Consider the following 24,380-nt stretch of genomic DNA (forward strand, 5'->3'; position numbering starts at 1 on the left):
ATATAACCTCCTGGTTTCTGTGTCCCACTTTAACATGCTTATCCTTGCTATAAGAGGGCTCCAGGAGTCTGTCATTATACCTAGTCCACTAATGGCTTCTAAGCATTCGTGGAGAGTATCATGTAATGTTTTCAGCGTCTTTGCTGACGTTTCTTTTATCTCCGCAGCCTGAAGTATCTTGTCTATTGATATAAATATATTCATTTTTGGATTATCGTACCGATCTTGCAACATTTTCCAGGCAGCACTGTAGTTTGCTTCTGTTGTGTTTAAATGTTTTATTATTCTACTTTCTTCTCCTTGGAGGCTTGTCTTCAGATACTGCATTTTTTCCACATTTGATAGTTGGTTATTCTCATGTATCATGCATTTAAAAATATCTTAGAATGTTACCCAGGATTCATACCTTCCCTCAAAATAGGGTAACTTCACTTGGGGTAATATTATTTTTTCTTTCTTGCATCCTTCCGTCTCCAATCTCTTATTTTCTTTTATGATCGACCGCACCCTTCTTTTCATTACATAAAATCTTTCTATTTCACAATCCACTAGTAAACTAAGTTCCTGTAGCTGGCTGTATACCATGTATCACAAATAAATTTTTATTTCAAAATTTTTTTAGTAAAAGGTATAAATAAAATACCCAAACGGGCTATAACACAAATACAGAACGTTTTCGGAATGTAAATTCCATCATCAGTGTAACAAAGTGCACATGCTGTGAGCCACTAAAATATATGGGTAAAAATCCTTTAAATGATATAAATTTACAATTATGTTACATTATATACTATTAAAAATTAAGATGTCTAAGTTACCGTTGGAAATGGTAACATGGCAACGTATGGCTCTACATCGGTTACTTGGTCCTGAGACAAAGTGTCTTCAAGGACCTGTTGATAACAACTGAGGACAGTTGTTATATATATAATATATAATATATGTTATATATTAATATATATTATATAATAAATAATATATAATATATAACAATATAACAATATCTTTATTTTAAGAAAATAATATACATTCCGTGAACATAAAATTGTTTAAAAAAAAAACAGTGTCACAAACGAAAATATTATTTACTTATTCCTAACCGTTACATATACAAATAGTCCTCCACAGAATATGGCTCAAGAGCTACCAGTAATTTAAATATTTGATGTTTATACAAACTTAATCTTTCATCCCTTTTAATAGGTTCAAGCAGTTTATTAAACAATTTGATGCATCAATAAAGAGCGTTTTTTTCTGTTATACTTAACCTGTGTATTGGAATTTTATAATTATATAACCTGGTATTTACTATACTATTGGGCTCAAAGTTCCCAAAGAGTATTTTATTCTTATATAGAAACAGTAAGCATTCTTGAATAAATACAGCGTAAACTGTTAAAATATTATTACTCCTAAAATGCCCTCTACATGATTCCCTACTTTTTAAGTCAAACATAACTCTGATTATTTTTTTCTGAACCAGAAATACAATATTTATGTCCCTACTGTGGCCAAAATTTATTAGACCATATCTAAATTTTGCTTCAAAATTAGCATGATACACTGTTTTTAATGAGTTACTATTCATGTATTTTTTTAGAACTCTAAAGCTGTAAATCACTTTACTCAAAGACATACATAACTGGTAAACATGTTTATCCCAACAAAAAACTGTCAATATATAATCCTAAAAATTTGGTACTGCTGCTAATATTTAAAGTGTCATTATTTACAATAATGGCATATTTGAATGTGCATAATTTGTCTTAAACAAAAGAAGATCATCTGTTTTATTTTGATTTAAAACCAACCTATTCATAGAAAACCAGTCTTTAGCTTTCTGGAACTCTAAACTAGCATTAACGCTTAGAACAGACATGTCTTTACCACTGACTAAAATGTTTGTATCATCTGCATAATTTGTTATGCTGGAAGTAGTATTAGCCACTAGACCATGAAGATCATTGATATAGATCACAAACAGTAAAGGACCAATCACACTTCCTTGTGGTACTCCAATATTGATAGTGCTTTCAGATGAGATGCCTATTTCAGTGTTTTTATGTATTTTTACTAAATGTCTCCTATTTGCCAAGTAGGACCTAAACCAGTTCAATGCTGGTCCACGTATACCATATTTCTCCAATTTATCAAATAATAGGTCATGCACTAAACAGTCATATGCCTTTGATAGGTCCAAAAAGAGACCCAAAGCCATATGACCAATCTCGGTACATTTCAAAATATCCCAGACAAATTGAAAAATCGCAGTCTGAGTTGATTTTCCCTGTTGATAACCATGCTGATTTGCACTAATAATATGACATTTTGTTAAAAATTCTGTTATCAGCCTATACATAGTCGGATAACAGAATAGACATAGTCAAGATTTTTGAAAAGGAACATAGAAGGCTAATTGGTCTATAGTTATTAATTAATTTAGGATCACCCTTTTTGTAAACAGGTGTTACTATGGCAGTTTTCAGGCATTCAGGAAATACACCAGATTTTAGTGAATTATTTATGATTGTAGTGAGAGGATTCACTATCTCCTTTATACAAAGTTTAAGGATTTTAGTGGGTATTTCATCAATTCCACAACTCATTTTGTTTTTTAAATTTTTAGTTATATCCATAATTTCAGTTTCTGTCACAGGTGCGACAAACACTGAATTTATGTTACTTGCAATGTTGTCTTTATATTCAGTGTATTGTAATTGAGATAAAGTGTTATTTAAAGTAGTATTTAAGTGGATCATGTATTTATCAGCAATCTCTTGAGGACTACCCTCTACTTTTATTGAATTTACACTTTTTAATTGACCATTAATTTCACTAACAATTTGCCACATGCATTTATTTTTGTTGGCAGCTTCAGACATACTGTTTTCATATAGCTTTGATCGTTTTGTTATTAGTTTCTTATTATATTCTTTTTTTACCTGTCTATAGGAATCATAGAATTTATGGTTAACTCTGCTCATTGTAAACAAGATGTCTAAACGAGTCTTACATTCTATTATCTCTGGATCATCTCTTTTATTAAGGCCTTTTTTACGTTGCCTAGAATCTAACTTTTTAAAAGGAAAGCACTGATTGAATATATACAGAAACTGATTTAAGAAAGTATTACATTGATCATTTACACATTTGTAACTTAAATTAAGCCAGTCATGATTATGTAATTTACTTATAAAGGTTTCAATATTATTTGTACTAAACTGTCTTTTCATTTCAAGAGTATTCGTTTCTGCTTTCTCTACCTGAAAAGTTAATTTTTGGGCAGAATGATCAGAGATTCCAGCGTGCAAGACTTCTACTGACACATATGATTGCATATTTGTTAGTATGTTATCTATACAAGTTTTAGATGTGGCAGTTACTCTAGTGTAGTCTTCAATTACATGACAAATATTATATGAGTTAATTAACATACAAAATTTTACTTTATCTAATGTGTTATTCTTAAGATCGATATTGAAATCTCCCCCTATAATTATAATTGTGTTTTCTATCATAATTCTTCCCAGTATAATATCAAATTTGTTTAAAAAAACTGCCAGATCGCTACCTGATGGTCTGTAAACTGGTGCTATAATGAGTTTGTTATTACCTATATTAGCTTCGCATACAGCACACTCTATTACCCTATCTACTGATAACTCTTGTATATCCTTTCTTTCCTGGCCAATGATGTCTTTACTAAGATATATAGCTGTTCCTCCATGTTCGTTCACATTATTTCTACAATGACTAGCTGTCAGCACAAAATTGTTAATTCCATATTCACTTAATTCTTCTTTAGTTTTCCAATGTTCTGTTGTGCACAATATTTTACAGTCACTGTTGTTTGTTAGAAGTTCTTCTATTTCATCAATACAATTTCCTATGGATTGGACGTTCTGGTGGATGATACTTATATTCTTTGCTCGTGTGACTGTGTTTTGTATTTCAATTTCCTTGTGTTGATGTGTCTTGTGCTCTCTATTTTCTCTATATAATATATAATATATAATATATAATATATAATATATAATATATAATATATAATATATAATATATAATATATAATATATAATATATAATATATAATATATAATATATAATATATAATATATAATATATAATATATAATATATAATATATAATATATAATATATAATATATAATATATAATATATAATATATAATAGATAATATATAATATATAATATAATATATATTAGATATACACTGTGGAAACCACTTATGGAACAAAATTGTTTGTGTCCTTATTATAGAAAATAATAAAAAACTCTGGGACACGTTAACTTTTAAATTTAAATGTGTGCTTTTTAAATAGTCCATGATCCTTATTTTTGTGTAAGTCATTTACACCACAATCAATAAAGTAGCAGGTATTGCACTGGCAAGAATTGTTTTTTTGATACACATTGATTTACTATTAATGAAATGCATATTATTCTTAGTTACTGGTAAATATGGTTTGTACTTACCCTCAGTGGTTTTGGAATTACCTGGCTTCCATTTAAAATAATTGGAGATGTCATGTCCTAGAAGATGGCAGTGTTTGCATTCCACTTTTTCTCGGAAACATTTCGCTGCAACATGGCCTCTGGTACTGCAATTGAAATACCTGGGATTGAACGCTTGACTACAATGCTCTACTGTTGTGGTACCTTGCTGTTGTTTTCTCACCTTCACAACCTTAGACGACAGGCTTGGCTTAGTGGTCTTTGGATATTCGTTTTTGGATTTTTCTTTTCTAAACACCTGGGGATCTTCTCTTATTGCCGACAAATACCCTTCATACAGTGACTCCGGAAACTCGTATCGTCCTGCACGTGCACCATTTTAAATAACGTTTTCATCCAAGCCATCAATGAGACATGATACAGCTTCTTTACCTTCAATACGACAACTCCGGAGGATTTTTATTGCCCATATTTCAAAGAGTACACTGTCATTTTCTCACCTTTATGTTTCTTTCTGTCTAACATTTTCCTCAGAAAAGCAGCCTAATTATTATGATCTGGGAAGGATTTTAAAATAAGTCTCTTCCAGCCATTCCATGTGTGGTTGTATTCAGCGAGGCTATGGTACCAGGACTTTGCCATTCCGACGAGTCTTGACTGCATATCGAAGATAGGGGATACATCATCCCATCCGTTGATCGCTCTGAGTTGATCGACTTTATCTAGCCATTTTGCAGCAGACAAGTTCGGATTGTCGGGGGAAAACTCTGGAATACAATCGCTGCGAACAGTATCTCTAGGACTGTTCCGTTGAACAACATCATTTTTTGTAGAAAATTTTTTCACCAAAGCTTCTAGTTATGAAAAATAGAATATTAAAAATCTCACATCCAACTTTTACTGAAAAGAATTTAAAACTGTTGTTTGACACATTAGTATGCAATTATTACCCTAAAAATTTGCTCAATAAACTTTTGTATTCACACACAGAACGTATTACAAGCGACAATATGTCTGATCATGATCGGTCAGCATCTGAGAACACCGTGCAGTTGAAGTATGGATCATTACCGTATATAGAAGGTTTAACATAATCTCTCACTAGACTATTTAGTCAATTTAACATAAAAATAGCCAATTATAACAACAAAAAACTCAATTTGTTCCATTCTAGACTAAAAGATCCAGTTCCACTAGAGAAGAACTGTAACATAATCTATGGTATACCCAGTGAATGTGGCAAAATATACATAGGCCATACAAGTCAACTAACATGACGGACGAAATTATGGATCTAATGGAAAAGCGAAGGCAACATAAACAACAACGTAATCAAGACAAATACAAACAGATACACAAAGAAATTCGCCAGAAAATTAAGAAAGCAAAAGAACGTTGGATGGTGGAAAGGTGCAACGAAATAGAACAATTGCAGGAAAAAGGAGATAGTTTTGGACTACATAAGAAGATCAAAGAAATATCGAATATACACAAAAGCCACCACAGAACAAGAATACGGAACGACAGAAACGAATACATAGAGTCAGAAGAGGAGATAGCAATGGCGTGGAAAGAATATGCAGAAAGACTTTTTAATGACGAAAGACCAACACAACCAACGCGCAAACTTCCTTCCGAAAACTTATCAGGGCCATCAATAATGCGAAGTGAAATAGAATATGCAGTTAGAACCACAAAGATGCATAAAGCAACAGGTCCAGATGAAATTAATATAGAAGCAATAAAACTATTAGACGAGGAGAATATCGAAATCTTGGTAAAGCTGTTCAATAGAATTTATGATACTGGTTACATTCCGCGAGAATGGCTGCAGTCATCCTTTGTGATGATCCCAAAAACAGCTAATGCCACAAAATGCAATGAACACCGCTTAATCAGTTTAATGAGTCACTTACTGAAACTCTTTCTTAGGATATTACACTCAAGAATGTATAAGATACTAGAAGAACTTAGCGGGTCAACACAATTCGGTTTTAAGGGAGGACTTGGAACAAGAGAGGCAATTTTATGTTTGAACACTTTAATACAAAACTGTTTAGATCAACGAAAAGATGTCTACCTCACCTTCATCGACTACGAGAAGGCATTTGACAATGTTAAACATGATATCATGATGGAACTACTACATAGGGCCAACATTGACCAGAAGGAGATCAGAATTATTCAGAATCTATACTGGAACCAAATGGCAAAGGTGAGGATTGATCAAGACCAATATACGGATGAATTTGAAATCCGGAAAGGTGTCCGCCAAGGCTGCATACTCTCTCCGATGCTTTTTAATTTATATGTTGAAAATATATTTGCGGAAGCATTAGAAGACACGGAATTAGGCATTAAGGTGAACGGCATACCAATTAGCAACCTACGCTATGCGGACGACACAGTGATTATAACTGATAAATTGGAAGATCAGCAGTTATTACTTCATAGGGTGAATAGCATAGGTAAAAAATATGGCCTCAAAATCAACATTTTGAAAACGAAATATATGGTCATTAGCAGAAACCCTCCAGAATACCCGATAATATGCATAGGTGACGATCGCATAAAACGCGTGAAAACTTTTAAATACCTTGGCACCACAATCAATGACCAATATATATATATATATATATATATATATATATATATATATATATATAAATAAATATATGTCCTCCTAGGCCATATATTTGGCCATTTAATTTAATAAAGCGATAGCGGCTTTCGCTAAAAGATTTTATCTTTTACACATTTCGCATAGCGCAAAGGATACAGAAAACCACAATCAATGACCAATCGGATCCACAACAAGAGATAAAAACCCGAATACAAATGGCAAGACAAGCTTTTGTGAAATTCAGACCGCTTCTATGTAATCAAAACCTACATTTCGAAATACGCTACAGAATGGTCAAGTGCTACATATGGTCCATCTTGCTTTATGGCATGGAAACGTGGACTTTGAAAAAAACATCTATCAACAAACTTGAAGCATTTGAAATGTGGTCATTAAGAAGAATGATGCGCATACCTTGGGTGGATAGAGTTCGAAACAATGACGTCCTTAAGAGAGCCGGCGTGGAAAGAGAACTCTTTAAATTAATTAAAAAACGCAAGATTGGTTACCTTGGGCACATATTGAGAGGAGCAAAATATGAAATACCTCAGTTAATCCTACAAGGGAAGATCGAAGGTAGGAGAGGAGCCGGCCGCAAACAATTATCCTGGTTAAGAAATATTAAAGAATGGACAGGAATACACAATACAAGCGAGCTGTGTCACGCCGCCAAGAACAAAATTCTAGTAATGAGATAGTCGCCTACGCACTTTGGTGTATGGCATGTGAAGAAGAAGAAGAATACAAGTCAACGACTTAGTAAGCGCCTAGCTCTTCACAAAAGTGACTGTAAACATAAACCCCTAGCAACTAGTTTGAGCATTCGTGTCAATGAGAATGACCATCGTGTCCTATATGATGAGGCTATAATTCTAGATAGATCTGAACAAGAAGCTCATCGTAAAATCTTAGAGATGTGTTATATTAATAATTGTTCCAATTCACTGAACCACAAAAAAGATTTTGATATCTCAAGTTCCGTCTATACTTATGTTTTATAACAAAAATTCGCTAAAAATAAAAAATTACCACCTTTTTATATTAGATCTTCATAATACTGTCCCTCCACACTTTCACTGTAACGTACTGTTGTTATTTTCTATCTGTTATGACTCAGTTTATTGCCTGCAACTCATGTGTACTAAATTCAATTTAACCCACAAACTTAAAATATTTTAAAACTTAACTTCGTGTACAAATCATGTTTTTCATTATATATAAATATATATATATATATAAATATATATATATAAATAAATATATGTCCTCCTAGGCCATATATTTGGCCATTTAATTTAATAAAGCGATAGCGGCTTTCGCTAAAAGATTTTATCTTTTACACATTTCGCATAGCGCAAAGGATACAGAAAACCATATTATCATATCGTTTTCGTTCACGGCCGCCAAAGCAGGTGGCGCCTTTGTAAACTAACTACTGTTGTAGTGAAGTTTTGGGAGACATTCGTTGGACTTTCCGAGTTTGAATTTGTATCAGCCCAAGTGTCTGATGAGGCTGGGATAGGCCGAAATGATCATAACACTTTATTGATACCGATTCAAGCACGGGAAGTTCAACGAATTTGTCCTCCTAGGCCATATATTTGGCCATTTAATTTCATAAAGCGATAGCGGCTTTCGCTAAAAGATTTTATCTTTTACACATTTCGCATAGCGCAAAGGATACAGAAAACGATATTATCATATCGTTTTCGTTCACGGCCGCCAAAGCAGGTGGCGCCTTTGTAAGCTAACTACTGTTGTAGTGAAGTTTTGGGAGACATCCGTTGGACTTTCCGAGTTTGAATTTGTATCAGCCCAAGTGTCTGATGAGGCTGGTATAGGCCGAAATGATCATAACACTTTATTGATACCGATTCAAGTACGGGAAGTTCAACGAATTTGTCCTCCTAGGCCATATATTTGGCCATTTAATTTAATAAAGCGATAGCGGCTTTCGCTAAAAGATTTCATCTTTTACATATATATATATATATATATATATATATATATATATATATATATATATATTTATAATTCTATATTTTTCAATCAGACTATTTTGTCAAAATCTGAATTTTGAGAAAGAAAAAGTGTAAATGTCTAACCCTTCTTGGACATATTATCTTTATACCACTAACATCAATAATGTAAAAAGACAACAATGATATAATTGTGATATACTAACAACTACACGGATGTGTTATTCCCCTTTTGTGAGAACAAGATTAACTTTTAATTTTTTTATTTCTATTAACAGCATTGATACACTTGTTTCTTCAACAAATGGTATATAATACATACATCTCAACGTAGTGTTGACTACTCTGACTCTACCCAACACTAATTATAAACCAAATAATTTATTTAACATGATATGTTTATATGGAGGAGTGACCTATATTTATTTTTTATTTTTAATTTAATTTTGTGTGACAATTAAAAAAGACTAATATTGCTGACTGAATAATGTTATTGTTCTATGCCAACAAAAAGAAGAAGTGATTAAGACATGTGCTGTTTCGATAGGTGACAGTTAAAACAACACATGACTTAATTAACAATTTCTTGTCAGAAATGCCGGCCACAAGGTAAAATAACTTTAAATGTTCGGAATAGTACAATTTAACCTTATGTGAAAAGCCATTATCAATAAAACCTCGCTTCCTGTTGACGTAAAACAATCCCTAATTCCTCGTGAAAAGTCTTCCAGAACACCTCGAATATATGGCCTTCCAAAATTCACAAATCCGATATTCCTCAATACCCTACTTCCTACAATATCCTATATCACCGTCAGATATTCCAGTCTATTATATATTATACATTATATATATATATATATATATATATATATATATATATATATATATATATATATATATATATATATATACATATTTTACCTGGAGCTAAGATAAATACTATTATAAAAATTAATATTAAACTCACCAGTCTTCCGGGTTGAACCGCGTTGATTTCCATTGCGCCGAACTTTCGACATCGTCTCTGATGTCTTCTTCAGGGCTTCCGAGGTCTCAGTCTCCCGAGCCCCCAGACACTACTGCACTGATCACTATTCACTTTACTACTACGACTGGAAACAGGGGACGGTTCATTTATAACGTCGATGGTGACGTGGCCTAGGTGAGGGTTAGGTTGGGAATTGGCGCGGGAGTTGGCGCGAACATTTCCGACAGTGACATTTTGATTCGAGGATGGAGGGGACGATATTTTCTTTATGAGAGGTCTTCATGTAGAAGGAACCGTATGGCGTCATCTCTTTTATTAAGATAATTTGGCCTTTTTTCTATTTCTATGGCTTCTCGGATAATTCTTGGTTTATAGAAGCGGATAGGGGCTATCGTTCTGAAGTTTTCAAAATCAATTTTATGACCTGTATAAAGATGATGTTGACCTAGAGCTGAAATTGAATCGGAATTGCGAATAGAACAACTGATTTTGGTTAATTCATCTGTGCTGATTCCAAAAATACAAACCTTTTCTTTGTATCAGCTCTAGTTTTCGAGATATAACACTCATCAAATACTTTAATATTCTTACATTTTTGTATATTCCACTACTATAACTGCAATATGTTTATAAACCAACTTAACAAATTCTAATACAAATACATACTAATGACTTCTAATTAAAGTGTACTTTTTTGAAATGACCATAACTTGAAATAAGCGCTAATTGCTTTTTAACTATTGTTCGATAAGTAAATAGTATTTTTTCTGAAACGGCCTTAATAAATTCCTATAAAGTCAACTGCGTTCTATTGTAAAATTTAGTTTGAACTTGAGTTTCGTTGCAAGAGTTTGTTTTTTTGACAACTGAAAACCATGGCTTCTACAAGCAGGCGTTGTTGTGTGAATAACCCGGACGTTTTTTGCTACATATGTGGCGAGTACATTGTACTCGAAAGTAGAAAACCAGTTTGTGATTTTATAAAAAGGGCATATCAAGTCTATTTTTGTGTTCATTTAGGAGAACAAGGTAAATCCTGGGCTCCACATGTAGTGTGCAAAACTTATCTGGAAAACTTGCGACAGTGGACGAAAGGACAATGAAAATGTTTAAAAAGTTTGGTGTACCAATGTTATGTAGCGAACCAAAAAATCAATTTGACGATTGCTATTTCTGTCTTGTGAATATAAATGGCATTGATCGTAACAATCGACATACGTGGACATATCCTAACCTGGATTCAGCAATAAGACCAATTCCACATCAGCTTGAACAGATTCCCATTCCAATATTTAGCTATCTACCTACGTTACCAGAGGATAATGTCGAAACGTTATCTGGCGAACGACAGACTAATAGATTTAAGGAAGACGACAGAGATTTTAAAGAGGAGTAACACGTCCTGAACTCTTTACTCAGGAAGAGCTAAGTGATCTTATCAGAGATTTGAACCTTCCAAAGTATTCTTCCGAGTTCCTTGCCTCCAGACTAAAGCAAAAGAATCTTCTTCATCCAGACACCAAAATTACATACTACCGTAATAGAGAAAAAGATCTTCTGCCTTTTTTTTCTCAGCAAAATGATATGGTTTTTTGTAATAATATTAAAGGACTGTTAGACAAAATGGGTGTATCGGAATATACACCAGATCACTGGCGCCTTTTTATCGACAGTTCCAAACGAAGTTTAAAGTGTGTCCTTTTACATAATGGCAACAAATATGGAAGTATACTAATTGGGCATTCTACAAAAATGAAAGACAAGTGGGCGATCTGTGTTGATTTTAAGATGGTGAACTTTCTCCTGGGACAACAAGGTGGCTATACAAAATATCATTGTTTCCTGTATCTTTGGGATAGCAGGGCTAATGACCAACAGTGGAGTAGAAAAAAATGGCATCCCAGAGATGCTTTAGTTCAAGGAGAAACTAATGTAGTTAATGAAGCATTGGTCGACCAAGAGAAAATAATATTACCTCCGTTACATAATAAACTAGGGCTGATGAAACAATTTCTAAAGGTCCTAGACCAGAATCGTCGTTATTTTGAATATTTGTCCAGCAAATTCCCTGTACTTAGTAAAGAAAAACTGAAAGCCGGAATATTTGATGGGCCTCAGATACGAAAACTTATAAAAGATTCGCATTTTACAGAATCGATGACTGAAATTGAATGTAATGCATGGTACTCTTTTGTGAAATTTGTGCAAAATTTTCTTGGAAACAATAAATCGGAAAATTACCGGGATATAGTGGAAGAAATGCTCAACAATTTTAACAAACACGGTTGTTATATGAGTATTAAAATTCATTACCTCCACAGCCACTTAGACCGGTTCCCAAAAAATCTTGGTGACATTAGTGAGGAACAAGGGGGACTCTTCCACCAAGTTATCAAAAGGATGGAAGAGAGGTATCAGGTGAGATGGGACACTCACATGATGGCGGATTACTGCTGGAGTCTTCAAAGGGACCGTCCTTTTAAAGCCTCTGCAAGAAAATCATATAAAAGGAAGTTTTTAGGTGACGCTGAATAGCAAATGTGTGCTGCGATGCTGGTTAGGTTAGATGAAAAGTTAAGTTATGTGTGATGATTTTTGTAAGTACATTATTGTACAATAAATATCTTACTTTTTATTAGTGTTTTGTTTATTTAATTGGTAGCAGCACTACATATATGTAGCTAGTGCTGCGTTAAATTACCCTATATGTTAGAAATGTGATCTGTTGTATTTCCTGAAAACGATCTGATGGAGCAAATCTGGTGACATTTTTGGATTCAGCAGACCCAAATTACCTAGAAACAGTAAAAAAATTTCCGGCAGCCAACTGTGTGTTAACCAGTGAATTGACCACCTGGGAAACATGGATTCTATAAATTCAGTCCGCAAACGGACATTGTCTGGCCTTGAGATTTGTTAATGGTCATCGTGAATGCTATATAGACAAAAGGGAATTGAAGCCTTTTGAATGCTATTATGGTATATGATGGTATACGTGGCAACTGGACGATTTCTCCTACAAATCGTCCAGTCAAAATGGTTGCTTCAATAAAATTTCTGGTGATACTTTTTGATGAAAAAATTGCGCGCTGACTGAGCCAATTCTGATTCAAGGAATTATTTAGTATAGCCGGAAAGACAATTACAATGAATTCATGTTTGGTCTCAACAAAAGTGCAGAAATTATCTGGATTTTTGATGCATTGTATATTTGTATGAAGTTTTATTTTACCGTTTCCAATATCCAGCAAATGTTTGGAAAATATTTGCATCAAAAGATGATTTTGCACTTGTAGTTTTGTGTTAATGGTCAAATGAATTGTTTCGACATTTCGGTTGTAACAGAGTAATACTCGCGACGGTCCTGTATACACGTTAAAAGACAATTTATCAGTTTTGTTTTTGTTTAAGTTAAGAAGTGTGAAATAATTCATTATTGTAGACGCATTATCGTTTTCGATCAAGAACGCAAATTAGTTAGTTTAAAATAAACCTTAATTGGAATAAGTTGTCCGCTTTTAATTTTATTAGTTTATAGTTCAGGTGTGGGTTTATTTCATTATTTCAGTGGCGGCTTTTGGGGTAGGCAGGATAGGCCGGGCTTACCCAATAATTTTAAGAGCTTTAAAAGTGAAAAACATATATTCAAAAATTATGTTAATGCATATAAATATTTTTTAAAAGTACTGAATCACTCAATACATTAGCGTCCGTTAAAACAACTATGTTATTATATTACCACAGAAAGCATCGAATCGTATTCAGGCATTTTAAATATCATTAATAGGCCCGATCGCAACTGGCCGACGCAGCTCACATAAAATCCCTGTACAAAAAGCGTTTGAAGTTCAGCAGCTTGCCGGACAACGATTTAGACTGTCGTGTTTATGCTTGCTATTTAGGCACCAGACGATCGGGCCTACGTCGACCATCGTTGTCACTTGTAATTATCGAATTGTAATATAAATTTCCTTTTAAATTGTGATAAAAAAATATGTAACATTATCTATAATTGTAACATATTTTTAAACAAACAACACAATTGCAAACAAGTGCACGGTTGCCCAAATAAATTTAAAAAAATTCGTAAAATTCGAAAAAAAAATCACATTTGCATGATTTTTTCCCCAAGGGGAACTGCGTTTAGATGTACTCCGTTTACTCTGAATCCAACACACGCTAGTTACGATTCATCTGGTACGGTCTTTAGAAGATTCCCACTCATATACAAAAAAAAATATATGTATTACACACACTGGCGGCTACAGAAATTTTTTTGGGGAGGTGATGGATCTTGAGGGTGATTACTTTTCTTTGATGCAAGGTCACTTTTAGTCTTACCACCAATAGGATAAGTGGGTTTTCAAATATTTTTAAGGGGGAGTCATGAGCCCATGACCCCGTGACCCCTCCCTCTGGATCCGCCACTGATTACACATAGCTATATGTAATTTGCTGGCTTTTCCTACCCAAAATTTTACCACACCAGCCGCCACTGTTATATTTACGAGCTTTATATCGTTTTGAATGCCGTTTCTGGTTGCTTTTTGCAGTGAATGGATAAATATCCAGGCAGAATTTTTTTTTGTGTGACTATAAGGTACTCTTCGTGTTTTAGTGTTATGTGTTTATTTTAAATATATGGTTTAAACTAAATATTCATTTATTTGTTAATTTAAAAATACGTTTTGAATTAACTAAATTATAGCTTGAATAAAAGGTTTAAGTTGTAACTTTACAAAGTTATACATATTGTGTTGTCTGGATACATGGTCTGGACTGGATACTCATTTTGGACAATCACAACACAGTAAGTTTTTAATTTAATTATATGGTTTAAATTAATTTCATAATTAGTTCATGGTTTAAATAAAAGGTTTAACCTCTAACTTTAGATATTTATACATATTGTATTATTTACTGAACATAGTTTAAATATACGATTTAAACTATAACTTATAAGATGTGGGTAGATGTGGAAGTAGGTCCAGAAGATCTTATTCATCAAGCAGTAGAGAAAATTCTCACGCTTAAGAGAAAATCTAAATCTGAACACCCAAGACAAACTCGTGTGCGTTCCACGGTAAGATTTTCATCCTCTCGACGAGAAACGGGACGACATTTACGAGATAACCTTGATGCTACACGAAGAATAGCCAAACTAGAAGCTTTGGTGGAAAAACTTTCTAGAGAAAAGGATGTTTTTCAATAGAAGATACTTTCTTGATATATTGTTTGCAGCGATTGTATTCCAGAATTTTATATTTGTACTCAGCGAATATCCTCGCTGAGTACAACTACACATGGAATGGCCGGAAGAGACTTATTTTAAAATCCTTCCCAGATCATAATAATTGTGAGACAATGACAATGTACTACTTTGAAAATATGGGCAAGAAAAATCCTCCGGAGTTGTCGTATTGAAGGTAAAGAAGCTGTATCATGTCTCATTGATGGCTTGGATGAGAACGTTATTTAAAATGGTGCACGTGCATGACGATACGAGTTTCCGGAGTCACTGTGTGACGGGTATTTTTCGGCAATAAGATAAGATTCCCAAGAGTTTAGAAAAGAAACATCTAAAAACGAGTTTCCAAAGACCACTAAGCCAAGCCTGTCGTCTAAGGTTGTGAAGGTGAAAAAACAACAGCAAGGTACCACAACAGTAGAGCATTGTAGTCAAGCGTTCAATCAAAGGTATTTCAATTGCGGTACCAGAGGCCATGTTGCAGCGAAATGTTTCCGAGAAAAAGTGGAATGCAAACACTGCCATTTTCTAGGACATGACATCTCCAATTATTTTAAATGGAAACCAGGTAATTCCAAGACCACTGGGGGTGAGTACACACCATATTTACTAGTAACTAAGAATAATATGCATTTCATTAATAATAAATCAATGTGTATGAATAAAAACAATTCTTGCCAGTACAATACCTGCAACTTTATTGATTGTGGTGTAAATGATCATGTATTTAGGGGTTATGTTGATTAGGGTAGCAGTGCTATTACTTTACGTTATACCGAAGCCAAAATGTTGAATTTAGACCTAAGACCTATAAAAATAATGTTACGTGGTTACGGTGGTGGATGCGTTTTTGCAAACTCTAAGATTTGTATTGATTTACGTGTCGATTTAGCATTAGCCAGAGTTAGAGTTCTAGTTGTCCTGGATGAAACCCAACAGACACCTATTATAGTTGGACAGCCATTCATCAATAATGAGAACGTCATTATGACAGTACATGGCAAACAAGTCAGACTTTTTTAACAAACGCAAGCGGATTTAGGGGCTGTTGCATCCCTACCTTCCCGTAAAGTCACCTTATGGGCTAAAGACACCTCCCCATCATTTGGGTCATATCACAATACAGAGTGAACAGCAGAGTGGCGACATTTTTGTTGACTTGCATTATAGATCGTGGCATTTCCAATTCCATATCATTCCTCGTTGTATTCTAAATCTAGATAAAGATTGTTCTACCAATTTTTAATAGTTCGGACGAATCAATGGAGTATTTAAAAGGTGCCGTAGTTACCAGAGGTTATAATTGCCATGACATGCAAGATTTACCATCCTTAGGATGCTTAGCTTCATCTACTTATACGTAAATTAAAATTTGAAGTCGTCAATGTCAATGAAATGCTGAGTGCTGAAGACAGAACAATTAATAAATATTCTTAATCAATATCCCGAATGTTTTACCACCAGCATTGAGCAATTGGGTAAAAGCAGTACAGCAGTGGGTAGCATTTTTCTTTATACAGTGATGAGTGTCTTACCACCCGGCAAAATAGCGGAAAGGATAGAAGACAGATTAAGTTGTGAGATAGTACGAGCTAAAGCTAGTTATTAGACGTGGCTATTTGACTTCAGTCATAATTATACGGATGACCTCGAAAATATTTTATTTTAATAATTATTGATGTTAGAATAAATGATTGAATAAATTAAGATATATTATAGTAAAAAACATTAATTAGTAGCGATTTTAAATTATAAATCTTTAAGTTTATTTAATAATAAAAATAACTCAACTGAAATATTTGACTAAACTAAAGATAGGTATGTTCTGTCAGAAAACAATTATTGTATGTGGAATTGGTGTAATAGTTAGAGATGTGTTCTATTGACAAGAAGATTGGGGTTCAATTCACACCAAGGATAAAATTTTTGTTTTACTCAATCAAAAAATAATAGGAAATATGATACATATTAGGTAACAAGTTTTCGAAAAACTCATTATTTACAATTTATTCTTATTCCAATGTTACAAAATAGAAATACAAAATAATTCAAATTCAATTCCAGTTTTACAGTCCTCAGTTGTGAATGCAAAATAATCCGGAGAAGACTGTTTAATGTCAAATCCATCAACAAATTCTCAGTGTTAATATCAATTCCTCTGTACAGGTAGATTTACAGTTCTCTGTCCTCTGTACAGTTTATTTTTGTAGAATTTTTACTTATTTAAACATTCTTTAAACGTTCTTTTAATTTTGAAGAATTTTTAGTTTATTTTCGAAAGTACGACGATACTGTTTTTTCAATAAGATATTTATGTTTAATAACACTTCTAATACTAGTAACGACTGACATAAATGTTTAGTGATTCAAAGCAAAACGATCTCTGCATAATTTAAAATTATTAAAAAAAAAGAAAACCACATGTGGGTTTTGAACTCTAATCGTCTGCGACGTCTGTGTCGTAGTGTCGAATTCTTACTACTAATCCACGAAGGATTGATATTTATTCTGTGACAAGAGTGTATGAAACTCCTCAAATCATAGTAGAAATTATTCTTGATTAATAATTTAAAACTTTAGATTAAATAATCACTATTAATTAAATTATTTTATTCACACTTTTGCTTTATTGTGGTCAATCAATTTTTACTTTATGCGAAATTAAAAATGGAAATACGTCACACATACGACGTTACACATAATAATTATGACCGAGGTGATTTAGTTCGAAGCTAACGTCTAAAGGTGTGAGACTATCGATAGTGGTAATGTAATGTAATGTAAATTATAGGTTGCTATCGATTATTTCCCACTTCTACGAGTTTCATCTCTTTTTATTTCACAAGGTAACTGTGTTTTCTATTTCTTACGTCAAAAAGCCGGGTGGTAAGACACTCATCACTGTATATATTTTGTCACTATCTAGTCAATCTTCAGTGAATTGCAAATTACACATACGAAGGATTCTAGGAAGTTCTTTTTCCTCAATATTGCAAAACAATATCCATGCGTCTTGAATTTCGTTAATTGTAGTGAAACTAAAACTAGTTAAATTAACTAATTATTGATAGCAACTCTCCCACCGAAGAAACAAAAAAATTAGTACCTATAGAAGAAGAATATAATGTTTTCTAATGCAGAAACTCTTTTAACTTTTTTAACATTTAACGTAAACAATTTAAATCAGAGAACAATGTATTGCCGGCGGAATGGTATACTCTGTCTACTTATTTTGATTAGTAGGACAAAGGAGTGGGGATTAAGTGAAAACGTACAGGCTGCGCACTTGTGGATGTTATATCTACCAGTTTCGTTGATCTAAATCTAAACGACCTAAAAGAAATCCGTACAAATTTTTAGGCACCTCGCAATCGGACGCAATCCAAATAAAGGATGTTACTCATAATCTAGGCATATTACTAATCAAATTGGGACCTACCAAACTTCAAAAATCTAGCCATACCTTTGTCCATTAGTACAACTTAAATCCACTTTAAAAGAATATGATAACTTAAATATACAATATAATCACCTGAAGAATAATATTTCTAATTTTAAATGTTTTAATAACTAACAATTATAAATATTGTAAATAAAAAATTATGTTAATCTAGCACATTACATCAAAAATTTATTTTACATTTAGGAAATTAGACATTTAGGACAAATAACATTTAGGAAAAATTTGAAAATCTAATTATACATACAACATTGCAAAAAAGTTTAAGGGGTATAATCAATAGGTTCAGTTTAATTATTAAAAATGTAACTGGAAAGTTACATCCTGAAGATGGCGAAAAAAATTAACTTAATACTAGGGCAGTTAAAGACAAATGAAGCAAACTTGCAAAGCCAAATCAATAAACAGTATTTGCTAACTGATGAGATTATCAATAATTGAAATGAAAAAAGTCAAAACATGCAAGAAAATGCAATTAATTTAAGATCAAAAAAAATTTTAGAAATATAAAACCGTGTCTTCTGTCCACGGCAACTCCGCGGAGTGCCAATACTTACAAGCGAAGTTTCCAAGAAACCATATCGAAATAATCTCGGAAATTAACTTTAATTAAATAAATTTCTCCAGTTTTTTTTTATCTATTGAATAATAACCACAGAGTTTATTTATTGTAATTATTATAGGTTGGTTTATCACATATTATAGTTTATCAAATATTATTAAATGGAATTACATACAGAATCTTAAGTTTTCTACTAAGATAGATCACAACTTAAAGTATATTCTTTACACTTAGTTGGCTTCCAAATCTTTACTCCCAGTAAAGATACTTCATTATTTGTTTTTGTTGGTTTCCAGTTCATTGAATCAGTTTGTTTGATACTCCTCTTTCTCTATGTGGCACTGTTTTTTACGTGCATGCAAATTCATTTTTGAGCTTCCTGGGGGTAATCTCATGCATTAATTTTTTTATTGTCTTCGGCCGAGCATTTTGCAATCTTCTTTCATATTCTTATTTTGTTATATTGACGCCCCAATTAGGGTTTATCGCCAAATTTTGCTACATAGGTTCATACCTAAATTTGTTACAAACCAGGCGATGAAATCTAAAAGATATAATAACAGAAGAAAGAGAATACCAAGAGAAGGGTGTACACATCATAGAAACATATTGAGGAAAACGAAAAACCCATTAATAGAATAAATATTTTTCGAAATGACGAACGAACTAGTTAGAAGAGAAGTAAATATAAGGACAACCTGCAACACCCTTGAGGTAAAAAACGTCTCGAGAAATATGAAGAAAAAAATATGCAAATTAAGATTCGTAAAACCGAATGTTAATAAAGTCGAATATTTATAATTATTAAAAATAGAAAATGTTTTTTTTTCTGGTTAATTATTCAACAACATTTTCTTCTAGAAGGCATCCTAAACAATACGATGATATTTAGTTTATATAGAAAATAGTAAACATGTAAAATTTAATATACTTGGATAAAGAGGTTACAAAAATTAAATATTTTATGGGTGATTTATTTCTATATATTTATGTTTTTCCTTTCAACCCGGTTATTACTGTATTGTGTACATACTGTTTTTGTAAAGTTGTATATTTTCCTTTGTTGTAGCCGTATCGTACTACCCCCCTGGTACTTCCCAGTGCTAAAGTAAAACGTAACCAAGGACACACTGAAAGTTACCTTCGCCATCATCCTAACCCTTCAGTCAGAGCTGCTCCTCAAAATATGGATTTAGATTATGCCATTAGGCAAAAGGTAAATATCAGTTTTATAGCAATTGATAATAATTTTAAAATTTAACTGTTTGTTTTTGAAAAAAAAAATGTGTGTGGAGAGAGGTTTAGCTTTGAACTGTGTTCATTGGTCATAGATCATATTAATGAAATATTACTAACTTAAAATGAAATGTATTGTAATATACTTGACTATCTCAAAAAAATTAAGAATGAAAATTGGGGAAAGAAATTGCTGGGCTAGGAATAGGGTAAGCAAAACAAACCGGAACATTTGCGAACGGCTACTCTTGGTTTGATTGAGGAGCTTAGCGTGAGAAAGTGAATAAAAATGACTGGAATGGTATAACTACAAAAAGTGAATCAATAGGGTACTTACATGGATTTCTTGGACAACAAAACACAAGAAGTTCCTAAGCTATTTAAAATGGACGCCGCTTACAAGAATCTTCCTGCTGGATGGAAAGATAGGTTTTTCTTTCCTAAAAATACATCAAAAGGGTTAGAATCTTTTTAAAAGAAATAATACGCTTGGTTTAGGGAGAAACATTACATATTTATTATTATCTCACCATAAACAGTTAGAGATATAAATAATAATAACAAAATAACAAAAACAACTTACAACGTTGCTATCGGTTTACAACTCTAGACATTGGAGACACTATAAGAACTTAAATTATTAATAAATTGAAATCATCTAGATCTTTCAATGTAGTTTAGAAAATAATGCCAACTGTCATATGTCAAAATTAAGAATAACTAATATGATAGTTAACCAATCCCTAAAATTTATAATTCTATTTATTAAAATTTTTTAACTTGTCATGAAAGCAATTATTGATGAAAAATGTCTGTTATTGCTTTAAAAAAAAATTAACAAAAAGAGTACCTGATTTTACTGAATATATCTCCTTTAAAAGTTTTGGGGCTGAAACTGGTTTTCTAAACACTGCAAAATAACACAAATGGGTCACAGAAGCTACAAAATGGCCTGGAATGACCAGGGACAACAAATAGAGGATGGAAGCTGGGCACTGTATTATGAAATCTACAAGGCTTGGAACCATGTGGACACCTATAAAATTGTTTTATAACGCCGTCTTACAATTCCCTCAGGTGAAACACAGCACGAAACAAAACAGTGATTACTCAGACAAAAACTGACACATTACATTTGAGTGAATTCCCACCCACGCCGCGTCTTCTCTCTTTAAAATCTTAATCCAACCTCACTTCAAGTGCTACATGCTACCAAACTTTACTATTTCCGATGACAAAAGACGAAAAACGAAAAAACATTACGAATTAGAAGAAAAATTCGGACTCCAATAAAACTAAACTCTTTTAACAGCGGTTTCACCGAGAGTGATTTCATCATCTTTATCGTTCACCCAACTCGATATAAACCAAACGTAAACGGAATCATTTTTATTTATTTGACGTGCAAAATATCCTAAAGCGGCATCTCCATCAAAGAAATACATACCCATCTGTGTTATATAAACAAACTTTAAAATGTGTTTATTATTAATTCCAGCGATGCAAAGGGATTGAAAATATTTTTTCGGTGTTTTAACATATACGATAGGAAATAGAAATACATTGAAAATATTCTTCGGTGTTTTTGTACATACAAGGTGATTTTTAATACATACGAAAGAAACTACAAATGCTACAACACTGATTTGTTGAATAAGGCAATTAAGATATATCAACTGGACCTGCAATGTTTAGTTTATACAATTCGGATGATAACTCTTTGGATGAGCCCATACGTTTGGTACATTTGAAAAGTATGTGGTTTAAGTCTCGCACTGAAGTATTGTTACACCAACAAAAAGGGCTTTGGAATACTCTTATTTTAAATATATGGGCTGAGAAGCAACCATCATGAATTTTAATTCTAGTAATAGTGGAAGCATATAACTTAAAAGGAGAAAAGGTTAGTGGAGGAATGCTATTGGGCAGAGTTGGATGAATTGAATAATAGCGACTATTATGAGCATTAGTTACACTTTTATATAATATAAATCTTCCCATTTTTTAGTGGTAAGAAATCGTTATTACTTATAATCGTTGCTTCTATTTCAGTATCACAAGCATCCTTTAACCCAAACGAATTTAATATTTTTGTATAGTTCTGCATTAAAGACCATAATTTATATTTAATGTTTAGTATTATATCGTTTTAAAGTGTTTAATTGGAGATCCAATGAGTGCTTGCAAAACCGATTTGACATCAAATAGAATTACAGCTCTCTTAATTGTTTTTTTTTTCGCAAGAATTAAGAGCTATATTTTTATAGCTAAAGCTTCTGCTAAATAGATTTAATATATATTTAAAACGCGGTACTTCTCCGCGTATTGGATGGCCTGTATAACAAATACAAATTCCACGCATTTTTCACTTTTTGACCCATCTGTATAAATGTAAAAATTACTGCTAGCCCATTACTTTAAGACGGATTTTACAATAACATTATTTATACATTGATGATTAGAATAATTGGAAAATATGATATGCAGTTTAAACAACATAGTCTCAAGCTGATACTGATAGAATGCATATTTGTTATATTGTTTGATATATTTATTATACAAATTGGTATCAATAAAGGCATCGGCCAATGGGGGAGAATTATTATTATTATTTTCAATAAGGATTTGTTAGGTTCGAGAGATTAATTGCTGCAATTTTATTTAACAGAAATGTATTATATGTCCTGTATTTTATTAACCATTTGTGTGCTAAATATTGTCTTCGTACAGATAAAGGTAGCTCTTCTGCTTCAGCTAAAATTGCATGTTTTGGTGAAGATTTCATAGCCCCTAAACATATTTTGACCGATTTAAGTTGTATTCTATCTAATTTACATACGTTAGTATTTGAGGATGAACCATAATATAATGTACGCCCATAATCTAATAGAGAGCGAATATAAGCTTTGTAAAACAAGAGTGAGATATTTACGTCAGATCCCATTTTTGTTTAGATATAATTTTATATGCAAGCATCCCTTTCTTACATCTTGCTTGTAGGGAGTGAATATGTTTGGACCATTATAATTTTTTGTCATAACACAATACCCAAATATTTGTAATGATCAACAATAGGTACAGTATAGCCACCAATGGTGATATTATCAACTACCTGGTCTGGTGAAACACAGGGCAGCTGATTTTTCTGAAGCTACACTTAAGCCTAAGTTGACAAACCACGGTTTAATACAGTACATAATATATCGTAACTGAATAACAATAATATTGTATTCAAACAATTCATGCAAGTTTGCCGTATATATATATTGAAACGAATAGGACCCAAAATGGAGTCCTGTGGAAGACCATTATTGACAATGCAAGGATCATGTAATACATTTTTATGATCTCTGATATAAACTTTTCAGTTCATGAATAAATTAAAAAAGTTGGCCGATACTTTCTCGTTAATTCCGATATTTATTATGCATTCTTGGAGAATAATCAGATTTATGGCATCATAAGCGCCTTTTAAATCAATACAGAGACATAAAAAGTACCTACTCATTTTTTTATAAACAAGTCTGGATGTCCAGAGCCAGCTAAGAAACCGCATCGATTGTGCTATGCCCACGGTGGAATCCGTACTGAGTGTGCAATAGAAGAGAATGTCGTTCTATTAAAAGTTTTAGTAATGCCGGATAACAACGAAAGGGATCTATAAGATAACGGAAGTAATGGGTTTTTGTGCGGTTTTAGTATTAGATAAACAACTATATCTTTTAAATTATCTGTTTATTCCTGATCTGTTCACCCACCACTCATTATAGATATTTAGAATTGACACTTTCGCTATTATTGGTAGA

At 32.7% G+C, this 24,380-nt stretch overlaps 1 protein-coding gene across 4 annotated transcripts in view; it reads left to right on the forward strand.

The window, feature by feature from the left end:
* Nucleotides 1-24,380, forward strand: part of Zasp66 (PDZ_signaling and DUF4749 domain-containing protein Zasp66) — a 548,712-nt gene that overhangs the window by 293,841 nt on the left and 230,491 nt on the right. For 3 of the 4 annotated variants that reach the window (XR_011952064.1, XM_072545345.1, XM_072545336.1), the window contains exon 4: nt 20,408-20,554. The exons of the other annotated variant lie outside the window; for it this stretch is intronic. Coding sequence is in view for 2 of the 3 variants with exons in the window: in XM_072545345.1 (XP_072401446.1) it covers nt 20,408-20,554 (147 nt within the window). In the remaining variant the exon portion in view is untranslated. The remainder of the gene's footprint in view (nt 1-20,407; nt 20,555-24,380) is intronic. 4 annotated transcript variants of the gene reach the window in all.

The sequence above is a fragment of the Diabrotica undecimpunctata genome, chromosome 1 (genome assembly GCF_040954645.1).
Source record: "Diabrotica undecimpunctata isolate CICGRU chromosome 1, icDiaUnde3, whole genome shotgun sequence".
NCBI classification, from domain to species: domain Eukaryota; kingdom Metazoa; phylum Arthropoda; class Insecta; order Coleoptera; family Chrysomelidae; genus Diabrotica; species Diabrotica undecimpunctata.